Below are 15,282 nucleotides of genomic sequence, written 5' to 3'. Positions count from 1 at the left end.
CGAGATAATACCTGGTGTTAAACCTACGCGTATAAAACCCTACCGCCGTAGTCCCGTAGTGATGAAAGCTTTGGATGAGCAGATTGAGTCGCTATTATCCAAGGGCTATATCCGTCGCAGTACTAGTCCTTGGTCATTCTCACCAGTTATGGTCAAGAAAAAGAACGAGCTCTGGCGATTTTGCGTGGATTATAGACCCTTGAATCGAATAACGATACCTCCCGCACATCCTCTCCCGAATATGCTACGTATTCTATCCGCCCTACATAGCGCTTTATATATTAGTACCTTAGACCTGAAGGACGCTTTTCATCAAATTTTGATGGACGAGGAAAGCATCCCGCTCACTGCTTTTACCGTCGAAGGTAAGGGATTATTCGAGTGGACTCGGATGCCATTTGGCCTCACCGGTGCACCTAGTACATTTCAGCGCGCTATGGATCTGATTAGGGAACGTATCGAACATCTTATTAACGAACGCAGACTACCAGCGAAATGGAGGGAAAAGGTTTTCGCGTACCTCGACGATTGGGTAGTGATAAGTGACACACTGGCGGAACATAAGTCCATCTTGAGCTTGATTTTTGAAGTCTTCCGAGAGGCAGGACTGCTTATCAATCCAGCGAAATGCGAATTTGCTAGACCCGAGGTGAAATTTTTAGGTTTCATCGTTGATCAATACGGGTTGAGGCCCGATCCTCAGAAAATCGCTCCTATCGTAAACTTTCCTCGACCAACAAATAGAAAGCAAGTTCGAAGTTTTTGCGGCCTGGTGAACTGGTACCATCGCCACCTCAAAAACGTAGCTCGTTGTCAGGGTCCCTTGAATAAATTATGCAGCCCTACTTCCGAATGGAAGTGGACGGAAAGCGAAGAACAAGCCTTTCAGGATCTCAAAAAGACTTTGGTAAATGCCGAACCGTTAAGCGTACCGCAGCCAAATTTACCTTACTTTCTTTATACTGACGCAAGTGATTCGGGGCTAGGTGCTTTTTTAGTTCAAAAAGACACAGAAAACGATAAAGAACACCTTATTATCTGTTTGAGCCGACCGCTTAAAGGAGCGGAAACTAGATACACCACGACCGAAAAAGAATGTTTAGCCGTTGTATGGGCCGTGAGGAAGCTTCGTTGCTACCTCGAAGGTGTCCCTTTCACGGTGATTACGGATCACTCGTCCTTAGCGTGGTTACACTCGCTTAAAGACCCAAATAATCGCCTAGCTCGATGGGCGATGGAGCTCCTATCGCACCACATTAAAATCGAACATCGTCGCGGAACCGAGAATGAAGGACCGGATGCCTTGTCGCGTATGTTTGAAAACGAACAACCCGTAGATTGGATAGACATTGTTCAGGGCCTACCGAAGGGTGAAATACTCCACATTCAGATAAAAAATTGGTACGATCAAAAAAGAGCGAACGTACGCAAATCTCCCGAGCGTTTTCCCGAATGGAAAATCGAGAACGACCGATTATTCTACTTCCGTCCTAATTACACCAAGGAAATATTGGGTGATGATATATATGCCTGGAAGATGGTTCTGAGAGATTCAGAGGTGGCAGATATCCTAAAATCTAATCATGACGTCCCGATCGCCGGTCACCTAGGTCGAGACAAGATGCACTCCCGAATTAGAGAAAGATATTATTGGCCAGGTATGTCCCGTGACATCCAGAACTACGTAAACGATTGCCAAATCTGCATGCAGGTGAAAAACAAACAAACACCCTCGCAAGTTCCGATGAGAACAAGACAGCCTGTTTCACCATGGGCTCTGGTGGCAGCTGATGTTGCAGGTCCATTTCCACGGTCGAAAAATGGGTTCAGTTATGTTTTAGTGGTACAGGATTTGTACACGCGGTACGCCGAGATCTTTCCATTGCGAAGGCAAACTGGTAGGGAAGTTCAAAAACGCCTTAGCGAAATGTTCTGTCGTTGGGGTATGCCGTACATCCTCATTACCGACAACGGCACAGAATTTGTAAACGCGGTTGTGAAGGATTATCTTCAGGAAACCGGTGTCAAATTATCTACTACTCCCGTCGCGCATCCGCAAGCAAACCCTGTCGAGCGTATGAACAGGACCATAAAACCAATGATAGCCGCATTCATAAAAAAGGATCAAACCGAGTGGGACAATCATCTCAAAGAGATCCAACTAGCGTACAACTCTTCGTACCATGCCTCCACAACTCTCACGCCTTTCTTTTTGAATCACGGTCGGGAACCGCGTATGGGAGGCCAAACAATCGAGATTGAAGTCGAAGATCTTGAAACTACTGATACCGACAACCGATGGAAAAACCGAATGAAACGGCTAGACGAGTTGCGCCACTCGATAGAAAATAAGATAGCCCAAGCCGCCGAAAGACAAGCCACATATCATGACAAAAACCTTAAGGATGTACCTGATTTGTCAGTAGGCGACGTGGTCTACTATCCTAACCGCGTCCTAAGTAATAAGGCAAAGAACTTCAGTTCAAAATTAGCTGCCAAATATCTTGGTCCGGCAAAAATTCGTAAGTTCGAGAGTCCGGTCGTAGTCTGGTTGGAAGACAATTCCGGTAAATCCTTAGGTAAACATTATGTATCCGACCTGAAAATACCGCGAAAAAGTAATAGACTGAAAAAATGAAGTGGTTCCTTAGGTATATCTGAGAGCAGCAACAATTAAACAACTTCCGTTAGTACATCTCTTTGCAAGAGGCGCATACTCCTCTGATATATACTGCTCATGTTGTGGTTGTCCTTGGTGTCAGTCTCATTAGAATTTGTATATAAACTATTTCGAATGTGCTCACGTCCAATGTGTGATGTTTTATGTGAAATGAGATTTTTTTTTTTTTGTTATACGCTATGTCGAATTGTTAATAAATGATTTATCGGCCGATGAGTTTGGATCCTTAATATTATGTCGAAGTCAAGAGGGGGGAAATGTGACAGTAAAACATAAAGTCACTGGCAATAGGATGCAACTGCCAAGTGTTGACATCTCACCAAATATTCGGACACAAACTCATCGATCCGTATCGGACCTAAATCAAGCAAACTGACACCCGGCGTACCGAATATTTCTTTTCATGTTTATCAGAGAACCGACACGTGACCCGATGGCACGCATGCGTTACGAAAACGGGTATGATCGAGCCGATCGAAGAAAATCAGTTGAAGTTGAAGGACGAGACGAAAAAGAGCTAAACACGAAGAAGATCCTCCCGTTGCCCTATCGTCGGCGAAGTAAGACGATCGTGAGGAAAGTGATAAAAGTGAATCTACCGAGCTTTATAAAAAATCTTCACACACCCGGTGGCTTGTCCGGAGGGTGGCGTGAAGAGAGAGGGAAGAACTCCCGGATTTCGTCATCGTCATCGTCTTCGTCCTACCGTCGTAGCATCGTCCTGCCGGATACCACGGTCGAAATTACGTAGCCGGTCTTACTCCCGTCTCCTACCGTAGACGGAGTAACGTAAGTGGAAAAGACCCGTTTGTGTCCCTGAAGAATTGTTCCAACGCCTCAGCACGTTCGTCGAATTTTGAATTTGAAAGCTTTGTATGTCCGTCTAGGCTCACTCCCGATAACGTCATCTTATTAATAAATGTAACTTCCTGGAAGTCTTGCCTATCGCGAAAAGACGGCTAATTGACTATTTAATTTCCGATTACCTAGCCCTGGTACGTCCTACGTCGCATCGTATCATTTCACGTAGATCAAGCACTCGGGATTGTGAGGGTCCAGTACACAGCAAGGACCAACGCCCTGTGCGGTTTTTCTCCCGTTCACCTCTCGTACTCTCGTCAACAGCTAGTCGGATAGCAGACTAAGAGCTGCATATTTCTCTTAGTGGCGCCCATTTTCTGGGGCTCGATTGCGACACGAGTTGCCGTAATCAGCCTAGTTAGTTAATCATATTCAGAAGATCGGGGGTCAGTGTGAGCGACGTGTCGAATTTTTCCTCTGAGGTGACCCTCACTAAAAGTCCCTCAGAACGAGAGGTCCGGGGCAGTCGACTTTTACAACGTCTAACGCCTCTCCTTATCTCAACTATCTCACGCTGAACCCAATCTCTCACATCCTCTTCTCCTATTCACCACTGCATATAGATTTGCAACTAAGAATCGTGCGAGTTGCATACGGCACCAACGTATGCAACTCATTGTCAGCTGAAACCCCCTCAGTAGTATAGGCAAGGTATAGCGGGTCATAACAAATGACGTCACTGGCGCCGCCAGACGGTCCCCCCTGCCCCCTCAGGCCCCGGCGGTCATTGTCGCGCGTGCTTCCCCCTCCCCTCGGTCGGACTGATTGTCTGAAGCCAAGATGGCGGCTCTTTCCGGAACCCAAGATGGCGCGCGTTTTTCGAAATCAAGATGGCGGCCTCTTCCAAAACACCAGATGGCGCGCGTTTTCCGAAATCAAGATGGCGGCCTCTTCCAAAACACCAGATGGCGCCTGTTTTTCGAATTCAAGATGGCGGCCCTATCCAAAACACAAGATGGCGCCTGTTTTTCGAATTCAAGATGGCGGCCCTTTCCGGAACCCAAGACGGCGCGCGTTTTTCGAAATCTGATTCGGTTACTAGTTTTGGAAATTCTCAATACAAGATGGCGCCGATGTTCGAATCGCATCACGGCCACTCAGCTACCGGCATCCTGGCGGTGACGTACCTATTCGAAAAACTTTTTCGCATCTTACCGACTATAGCCGAAGATCTCCGAGGCCCGCACCGCGGCCACGTGCTGCCAACGCAACGTCGCTCTGAAATATGAGTATTCACGGGGTGCACGAAAGTGTAAACTCTGCAAATATTTTCAAAACATAACGACTCGAGATTTTTATTCTTAGAACTAAGGTAATACAAAGCGTTCTTAACTGTAGATAATACAAAATAGACAATTCCTTCTGGGCGACAATATAGCGGTGTTGGATCTTAAACCTAAGTAATACAAATTATGTGTTTTTTATCATTCTACCGATTTATACATCAACTTCAACTACCCCTGGATCAAAACACTTTGCCTAATATCGGCAACGATATACGACAAAAATAAGCGCATCATTTCGCAGTAAACAATATCGAAGAAGTAGTTCCGGAATCCTATATCAAACTGCAAACATACCACTTCTCGCGCAGTCTCTATGTCGTCGCACACGACCCCGTGAATCTGCTGCAGAGTTGGCGCTTTTATTTTCCTAGCCGTGATTATCGAAGCGAAGTAGCGAACGACCGATTCGTTGGACCTGTTGACGTCTCCCAGCAGCGCGTCCAGCTGAAGCAGCCGCTCGTTCGCGCAGCACGCTATGTGTTTCAGGCCGTCGAAGGTTACTTTTTGCATCACGATTACCCGGGTGTAAACTTTTCGCCTTTTGGTCCCCTGCGTCGCAGTATTCTCTTCATCATCATCCTCCTAAGGTGAGTTTTCGATGGTAGCGTCGTCACCGTTGCCCGATGTTTCGGTCGAGTAAAATGCGATCACCTTCGCACCGTGAGCCGTTGTAAAACGCAAAGAACACCCACCATCTAGCGCGATCGTATCGTTCACCAGCGCGAAGAGGTTGTCACCGGGAGCATCTTTCTTCACGAAGTATTCCTCCAGCTTCGGCAAATTCGCAATCAGGCTGGCCCAACCTTCCAATCCTAGCGACACACCGCTAGAGTAATTGTTGATCAATCGCACGACGGGTTCGAAAGTGCCGTTCATGCGAAGGCGAAGTCCCACGGTGAGTTTCTTCGACCACGAAGCGTTCAACCCATACGTCGACGACAGGAGAAGATGACGGTTCGACTTTTTCAAAGCTATTTCGAAGGTTCGGAACAACTTGCTGCACCCCTCTCGCGACAATCCGGATCTTCCTGACGCCATGGTTGCGTGTGCTCGGACTCAGGAATACTGACTGGATTGCGATGGTCGGTCAGCCGTCGACGCCGTTCCGCTTTTTGCAGATATCAGCAAAATTATCCAGTTGCCGGGACGCCTGCGCAAACCAAAGAAGCACATATGTATTTACGCGCAATAACAGGACATTAAAATCTCACAGATCAAACTCACCCTGGTGCGCCCCCCACAGTGCAACACATTCTCCCCTACTCCGCCTGTACAAGATTTGGGGGTGGCTGGTAGATGGTACGCCCACCGGTCACTCACCCGCTGGTCAGAAGTTAATTATTTATAAAGAAGTCAGTCATCGTTTTCGTCACAGTCGTCGTCGACGTGATTTAGTACGAGTCTCAGTCCCACTCTTCGCTCGCGTACCCCTCGTCTTCCCCCTGTCCCTCCCAGACACCCATCCCGTCATCCACCCCGTCGCCCAACCCGTCATCCACCCCGTCGCCCAACCCGTTGTCCACCCAGTTGTCGTCCCACCCACCCTGCACCCACCCAGCCACATCCACCTGCTCATCGACCACCCACCTATTCCCATCCCCGTCCACCCATTCATCCCCGTCCACCCACCTATTTCCATCCCCGTCCACCCATCCATCCCCGTCCACCCACCCATCCCCATCCCCATCCCCGTCCACCGACCACTCCGACTCGTCCGAAGATGGCTCACCCTCGCCAAGCCACCTCCAAACGCCATCCGCCGTCCGCCCCCAAATCTCCCCCTCAGGCACTGGTTCTGGGGCCCCGTACACCACGTGCTCCGACTCCGACGCCTCGGAAATCTCTTCCCAACTCAAGCGCGACATGTAGTCCTCGTACCCGGAATCCCGCTCCCCGTCGAGGAGGATCCCAAACTCATCGTCAGGTTCCGGGATTTCGGGTACGACGACTACATGCCAAAACTCCTCGCCCCGACGGTCCTCGGCGTGGAGCCAATGGTCGCGAGGGTCCACCAGGGCCAGCACCTCGTCAGGGTGAATGTATTCGGACATGATTCTGCGAACACGCCAATGAGAAATTATTGTCACAATTCATTTTACGAGACCACTGTATATTTGCACAATTTCAGCTGTCCTACCTTGTTGTTGTTGTTGTTGTTGTTGTCGTTATTTATATTTTTCACAGATTTCTGCAAACACGCAAATCAGAAATTATTATCGCGGTTAATTTCACGAAACCACTGTACTTTGCACGGTTGCGTCAGATACCGGCCTTTTCTGGCCCACTACCGACACTACCGAAACTCTTCACGTCCAAAGAAAATAACCTCACCTTTTCGCCTGATGGATTTGTAATGAAGTAGCTCTCCGACCGCAAGCACATCCTCGGATGCACCCCCCAGCCATTGTCGCACAAACACACACGCGCATAATTTGTCACACTGACACAATGTGCATCGCGAATAGAAGAACGGGGCGCTGGCTGACCGTCTGCCCTATAGGTGTGCGTAATTTTTACACAAAGGACCCCCACCGCGATGCAGCACAGAAATCGCAACTAGACAATTTTGCGGGCCCCGGCTCATGCGGGGGAGCGGGCCCCGACTCGGGCAGCGGAGGACTTCGAGAAGACGCCTCTCGGATGAGAGGGTGTCGAATTTGCACTTTGCGAAATGAATATCCTCTGCGCCTAGCTCGAGATGGCTCTTCCGCTATGACCGCTATGATACACAATTGTTGCGATAATGCTGCGTCTGCATACGAAGAATCTTTACACACATTCGGGCATCTGTAGCGTTTGTGAGACGCCTACACGATACAAACCGATACGTACGACGAACGCTCTTCTTGGATTTTGCGCCGGGGTGGGGAGTATACGTAAGAAATGACATATGTATACTCGCTGTCAATTCGAAACTACTCAGTTTACTGAAAACGACCAAAGTCTAAAGTTCTTTGAAATGCGTTTGGCAACAGTGATTTTAAACGTGCTGCGCTTCGTCAGGGTCTGCAACCCCCGGGCGGTGCGGTGCTGTGATTTTCGATGGCGTCGGGCATTGGCCTCCATGTCCGACGAACAGTTACTTCCGAAATTACGGTTTTTGATAACGGTGTGCAGCGATCGCGTTATAGGTCGTATGTATACGCGTGGTGTGTTTGACGGTGCGGGTGATCATCTAGGGGTAGTAGTCGATGTGCTGAAAAACCGCGGTACAACGGGGCTCGCCGTTGTTCGCCGCTTGATGAATGACTTTGAGCGATCGAGGGGTAAGTGAGACGTAATTCTGTACAAAAACGTGCGTATTTAACATTCGCCACCTTAGCCGCCAAATGGGGTGGTTTCGATGACGACGACGACGACGAGATGTTGCTAGAAGCAGCCGAGTCAGCTGAGCTAGCGGCATTCTCCGAGGCTGAGCCGATATCTGGGTCGTTCACCGACAATATCGGGGTATCGGTTGAGCCAATGGCACCCGTGGCCGATGAGCCGATGCCTGGACCGTCCACCGGATGGATTGAGGTGGATAGGCCCAGCTGCGGCGTCGGGCGTTCATGCGATAACGTGAGCCCGGATAACGACGAAGCTGCTGACCAAGAATTGGTTGACTTCTCGTGGGATGATGAGTCGGATATCGAACGGTTGAGTAAGTACGAGGGCGGGTGGGTTGTGACAAAGCGCGGGTAATTCTCACACTCGTGCCCGTAACCATAGATGATTCACCGATTGGACCTCGGCGCCTTGACGTTTGGGATCTGGATCGAAGACCGATCGATCCGCGCGAACCTGGCTATCGCGAGATATGGACGGATGAGGAGGAGGAGGCGGAGGGCGAAAGATTAGAAGAAGAAGAAGAACAAGAAGAAGAACAAGAACAACAAGAAGAAGAAGAAGAACAAGAACAACAAGAAGAAAAAGAAGAACAAGAACAACAAGAAGAAGAAGAAGACGAAGAAGAAGAAGAACAGCAATCGGATGGTGAGTATTTGGCCGGCGTATACGGGTATATCTGTAACAAGTTGGCGAGAGAGAGAGAAAGAGAGAGACGAAAGGTGTACACGCTGTATGCACTATGTTTTGCCGCGTAGAGTCAGATGTGAGCGATAACAGGGACCGGGATATGCAGCGCGTTATATACGAGCGGCTGCAACAATTGTCACCGGACACCCGGCGTCAATACGTTCACATGCTCACCGCCCAGAGAGAACAATAATCACCGACGGCACGCGTTCATGCGTGTGCGTGTGTGTGTGTATGGGTGTATTCTCAAATCTACAATGGGGCTAACCTTCTATCATCGCCTTTCGCAGGACGATGGTTCAAATGGCATGGCATAAACGGGTGCGCCGGTACATCTAAAACGCAGCCTTCGTTACGCTGCGACGGGGATGTCACTGTAGTAACGGCAAACACGTCATGCACTCAGCACGGCCAAGGTCGTACAAGACAAGCCAATCTAGCCGATATAGAGAGAGAGGAGAGCAACGGCGGCGTACGACCACCGGGTGCTAGATTCACGATACGCGAAGAACGCGCGAAATATTATAATCGTTTTCGATTAAACGGTCGTCAAATTACACTGCGGATTTTAACACCCCCCGACACGCGCGATCCTATCGACTGGTTGGCGGAGGCCATCAGAGATATACACGCGTACGCTATGAGTCGCGTTATGCACGACACGGATTACGTGGGCTTCGGAATCGACGCCCCGTCTTTCGTGCACGGTTCCGTCGGACTGTCCTTTCGCCCCGCCAAAGACTGTACGTACGAGGATCTCTGGACACTGATATTCCAGTTATCGCAGAGCGCGACCGAATTTTGCATCGATCAGGAGTTTAGGGTGACTTTCAATCACGTTACCGTACCGATCGGGAGAGGCAAATCTCACAACGCGCTGACCAACGAGGATGCCAGCAAACGGTCTCTCGTTGCCGTACGCAGGGATAACATATGTTTGCCGCGGGCGTTGATCGTATCGCGGGCTCATCGGCGGAAAGACTCGCCCAATCTCAACGGAAACGAACCAGGGTGGTCCGTCGTACGATACGCTACGTCGCGAGCGCAGAAAGATCTAGCGCTGCGGTTATGCGGGTGAGCGGGTGTCGAAATCCCGGAAGACGGTTGCGGTATACCGGAGATGGTAAAGTTTCAAGCCCACCTCGCTACCGAGGGCCTGGCCATCGTGGTATACGATTTTAATACCTTCGGACGCGGTGAGGAGCCGATATACGACGGCACGCGCGAAATAATCCGACTAGGCGGGCACGTGACCGGTCGTCTGAATATAATGTATTACCCGTTAGGCAGGCACTACAAGGCTATACTCAATCTCACGGCGGCCGCCGCGAATACGCGGTTTTGCGAGTCTTGCAATATCGCTTATCGGCGCCTCGGCGATCACCGGTGTACATCGAAATGCTCGAGTTGCGCCAGCACACCCGCGTGCGAAATCACGACCGCGAAGATTCGCTGCACCGATTGCGGGCGGTGGTTCTCGGGGGAGGAGTGTCTGCGAAAACATCGACTTCTCGGATCGTTTAATTCGCGCCGAACGATATGCGCTACTCTGCGGATTTGCGACCGATGCGATCGGTTCGTAGATTTATCTAGAAGCGTTCACCGTTGCGGAGAAATCCAGTGCCAAACCTGTGGTTGCCGGCGTCCGGTAAACCACGAGTGTTACATCAGGCGGCTCGCGGCAGCTACGGGCAACGCGGAACATCTCTTCGTATTCTACGATTTTGAGACGCAGCAGTGCGACACGCTGGACGAGGGGGATCGTAAATCGAATTTACACGTTCCCAACCTATGCGTGGTTCAACAGGCTTGCACCGGTTGTATACGCGAACCCGACATCCGCACACCGTGTTGCATCTGCGGCCCCGTACGCGAATTCGTATTCGACATCGATCCCGTCAAACAGTTTGTGGAATTCGCAACGCGGCCCGTACACAGATTCCGCAAAATTTTATGTCTGGCGCACAACGCGCGGGGATTCGACGCGCAATTTGTTCTACGCTACCTGGTGGAACATAACAGGGATCCACCCCATGTAATTCTGAACGGAACCAAAATCGTACTCATGGAAACGGGGCACACCCGATTTTTAGACTCGCTTGCTTACATGCCTATGGCTCTCGCGGCGCTGCCCAAAGCCTTCGGGCTCCCCGTAGAAACACGCAAGGGACTTTTTCCCCATTTATTCAATACGCCGGCGAATCGCGGCTACGTTGGCCCGCTACCATCGGCCGAATATTATTCGCCGGACAGCATGGGGACCGCGGAACGAACAGCATTCCACGCGTGGTACAACGAGGCTGTGGAAAGTAACTATGTATTCGAGTTCGACAAGGAGTTGATCGATTATTGCCGAAGCGACGTTGACATTCTTCGAAGAGCCTGTTCGGCGTTCAGAGATATTTTTCTCACGCAGGGGGGTGTCTGTCCGTTCTCGCAAAGCACCACCATCGCGTCTGCGTGTTCGGTGCTATTTCGGCAGAATTTTCTGCAAGACACTACCATCGGGATTATACCGTCTCGCGGGTATCGGATGACCGACAATCAGTCCACCAAGGCGGTCGAGTGGCTCGTCTGCAAAGAACGCGAAATCGGTATAGAGATAATGCACGCGGGTCGCTGCAGGGAGTATCGTATCCCGGAAACGGGTCGCCCTGTGGACGGTTACTACGTGACCGAGGATGGTACCAGACACGTGCTCGAATTTCAGGGGTGTTACTGGCACGGATGCCGAAATTGTTTCACAGCGAATCGCGACGAAGAACTGGTAGCTAAAGATTGCATGAATAAGCGCTTTGAGGAAACCCGCGCGAAGACCGTCAGAATGCGTGCGCTCGGTTACGTCGTGACGGAGATGTGGGAGTGCGTTTTCGCCGAGATGCTGAAGAACGACGCGGAACTGCGAGCGTACGTGGAGCAACACCCGTTGATCGTCGCGAGAAACGAAAAGTGTTTAAATCCTCGCGATGCGTTCTTCGGCGGTCGTACGAACAACACGAAACGGTTCTACGAGGTTGCCGAGGGGGAGCGAATTCGCTATGTGGATGTTTGCTCCCTGTATCCGTGGGTATGCAAAAACGGGCGGTACCCCGTTGGACATCCCAAGGTGCACGTGGGGGATTCCTGTAAGACGTTGACAGGGCCCGACAACGCGAATCTAGACGCGGTAGAGGGCCTTGTGAAATGCGTCGTGCTTCCGCCGCGAAATCTCTACCACCCGTTGCTGCCGGTCCGCATGCACGGCAAATTGATGTTCCCGTTGTGTCGCACGTGTTGCGAGAATTCGACACCCGACGATTGCCCGCATGCGAACGAAGCCGACCGCTGGTTGAGCGGTACATGGGTGTCGGACGAATTGAAAAAAGCGATCACCCTGGGGTACAGAATTGTCGATGTCAGCGAAATATGGCAATACGATATCACTTCGTACGATCCCGCGACGAAGCAAGGCGGTTTGTTCGCCGGATACATAGACACGTTTCTGAAGTTGAAGCAGGAGGCCAGCGGCTGGCCGGCGGAATGCGATGACGAGACATCTCGCCAACGCTACGTAGAGGAATACGAGCGCGTCGAGGGGATCCGCCTGGACGGGTCCAAGATAGCTAAAAACGCTGGGCTGCGTTCGGTGGCGAAACTTTGCCTGAATTCGTTCTGGGGTAAATTCGGGCAGCGCGATCATTTACCGCGTACAGAGGTGATCAACGAGCGGTAGAGGCTCTTGGAGCTTCTCACCGATCCGGACGTCGAGGTTCACGATATTTTGCCCGTAAACGAGCGGATTCTTTACGCGCGATGGGGACGTACGGGGGAAAGCGCGATACCGTCGCCCATGACCAACGTCGTCTTAGCCGCCTACACCACGGCCCAAGCGCGTTTGAAGCTCTACAGCTATCTGGAAAAATTGCAGCGTAGGGTATTGTATTTCGACACCGACTCTGTCATTTACGTGGAGAGCGAGAACACCCGCGACGAATACAAACCGCCGACAGGGAATTTTCTGGGCGACTTGACGGACGAATTGGCGGCTTACGGCCCCGGTAGCTATATACGATCGTTCGTCTCGGGGGGTCCGAAATTTTACGCCTTTGTAGTGAAACGCCCGGGCGATCGGGATGAGGTTGAGGTGTGCAAGGTCAAAGGCGTTACTTTGAACTATCAGACAGGTCTAAAGATAAATTTTCAATCCGTCCGAAGCATGGTGACCGACGCCCACGATCCTATCACGGTGGAGTGACGCGCTATCCAGCGCACCAACCTGCATCACGTGGTAACGCGTACGATCTCCAAAACGTGTCGCCCGGTTCAATCGAAGCGTCGGCTCTGTCCAAACAGCTACGACACGCTACCCTTCGGTTACAAGGCGACATGAACGATTGTACACGGCGTGCAAAGTATTTGAGTCCGTTAACGATAACGAAGAAAATAAGCAATTCGCCTCGACGTTGCTCTCACTCTCAATGTATATCCTCGCACGGCACGTGCGAAACACACACACACACACACACACACACACACACATACATGTGCATCTCCGAAGAAGCCGTGCGCCAGTACGACGCGGTAACCGATCACATTACCAGGTTAGTATGCAATACCGGCGGGGCGGCTAGCCGTCGTGTAAACAAGCTGATGAGACACGCCGTGTGGACCGCCGCCGTTAGCTTTTTCGCGGGCCCCCCTCGTACGGAATCAGCTGATAAGCCGTACGACGCTTGCAAGCTGATCCGTCCAGGCTGGCGCCCCGAAATAGCGTCCGCGCGCTCGATCAGCTCGATAACGCGGATGGCCCCCCCCGCCGCGGTAATTATTTTTCAACGAAACGGTCGATAACTGTATATAATAACTTGCAGATGAATCGGAGTTCGGAGTACTCGCCATGGACACGCGTTGGAAGCATCCTTTTTCCACCATCGTCGCCGGACCATCCAGCTGCGAGAAATCTAATTTCGTCAAAACATTTCTGCGACACATCGGTGATATGTGCGACGCAAAGTTCGCGCGAATCATCTGGTATTACGCAGAATGGCAACCGCTGTACGGCGCAACGGCGACGTCCGATCGTTCGCCGGTTATCGAGTATCGCGAGGGATTACCCCAGCAGGGTGACTACGACTCCGAAGACGCGAAACTTCCAAAGTTGCTGATTCTCGACGATTTGATGCGCGAATCGTCCAACGGGGCCGTCGTCGATCTCTTCACCAAGGGGTGTCACCACAAGAATCTCAGCGTGTTTCTCATCACGCAGAATCTCTTTCATCAAGGTCGCGGTCAGCGGGATATCTCGCTGAACGCGAACTATATAATATTCTTTAAGAACCCCCGCGACCGGGCACAAATACAACACCTCGCGCGCCAAGTTTACCCCGAGGATCCGCGCTTCGTACAGGAAGCCTACAACGACGCCACAAATCGGCCCCACGGATATTTACTGTTCGATCTGAAGCAATCGACGCCCGAAAACTGCCGATTTCGCACAGATATATTTCCCACGGACGAACACCGCTACGTTTACCTACCGCGGAAGGATATAAAGCGAGACGGGCCGCGGGGTGCTCCAGTATTTCACCTGTAATGTCACCGCGAACAGGTCGACCAGGCCGGTTCGGTTCATCCAACACCGCGGTGTTACACGCCCTTTGCAAATTGAGCGGTCCTCAACGCTTGGCGCTACTTCGCGCTGCCGACGACAATCTCGTGAGAAATATCTACGAGTGCGCCCTCAACACTCTGAAGGGTAACGTCAAACTCAGCGATCGTCAGAAATCACGGCTAGGGAGACATCGTAGAATCTTACGTCGACTGGCCAGTAACCGCGGCAGTTGGAGAAGTAAGAAAAAATTGCTGGTCCAACACGGGGGCTTCTTACCGCTATTACTGGCGCCCATCGTAGGCGGGTTGGTGTCCACTCTGTTTGGGGGCTGAGGATAGAATCGCAACGCGTGGCAGACATGGAGCATGCGAAAAAAATGGTACTCGTTTCCCAGGAAACGGTGGAGCGGTTGCAACGACAACGTAACGGGGAAGATGAAGCGAAAGAGACGGAAACAGAAGCACAAACGCAAAAACCAAATACCGCGAACACCGTGAGCAGATTAGACCGCGAGATGGACGATATTCTTGCATTGAAGGGAAAATCTGATCGCGAGAAATGGCGATTGTACAGTCTGGTGTTGAATCGATATTTGTATTTCGCCGGAGAAACGAAAAAACCGCTACAACTCAGTATACGCGACGTGTCTGCGGGGGGCGTGGACGAAGTCGATAAAAGCGGTAGCGAAAACGCTCCGGCGGGCTGCAGAACCGTACCTATACACGACATCTTGATCAGCGTACCGCTGAAGTTTCGACGCAAAGCCGAACTGCTGTTGAACTATCTGACGGCCAAAGGGGCGATCGAGTGGGACGGTCACGGGACAGTGGTTGTCGACGGTAATCAGC

General features: G+C 51.2%; 2 protein-coding genes across 2 annotated transcripts; both read left to right on the top strand.

Moving 5' to 3' along the window:
- The first annotated feature begins 8,068 nt into the window (after positions 1-8,068).
- Positions 8,069-9,161, top strand: LOC125501457. The gene is made up of 4 exons (XM_048657461.1): positions 8,069-8,093; positions 8,150-8,470; positions 8,539-8,648; positions 9,135-9,161. The coding sequence occupies exons 1-4, from the start codon at positions 8,069-8,071 to the stop codon at positions 9,159-9,161; spliced, it is 483 nt and encodes a 160-aa protein (XP_048513418.1).
- Positions 9,162-10,909: 1,748 nt separating this feature from the next.
- Positions 10,910-12,556, top strand: LOC125501456. The gene has a single exon (XM_048657460.1). It carries the CDS (start codon positions 10,910-10,912, stop codon positions 12,554-12,556), a length of 1,647 nt encoding a protein of 548 aa, XP_048513417.1.
- Positions 12,557-15,282: the final 2,726 nt, after the last annotated feature.

Source organism: Athalia rosae, chromosome 6 (genome assembly GCF_917208135.1).
Source record: "Athalia rosae chromosome 6, iyAthRosa1.1, whole genome shotgun sequence".
Lineage (NCBI taxonomy): Eukaryota > Metazoa > Arthropoda > Insecta > Hymenoptera > Athaliidae > Athalia > Athalia rosae.
The sequence above is the reverse complement of the archived record's forward strand: the minus strand, read 5'-3'. Positions and strand labels throughout refer to the sequence as shown.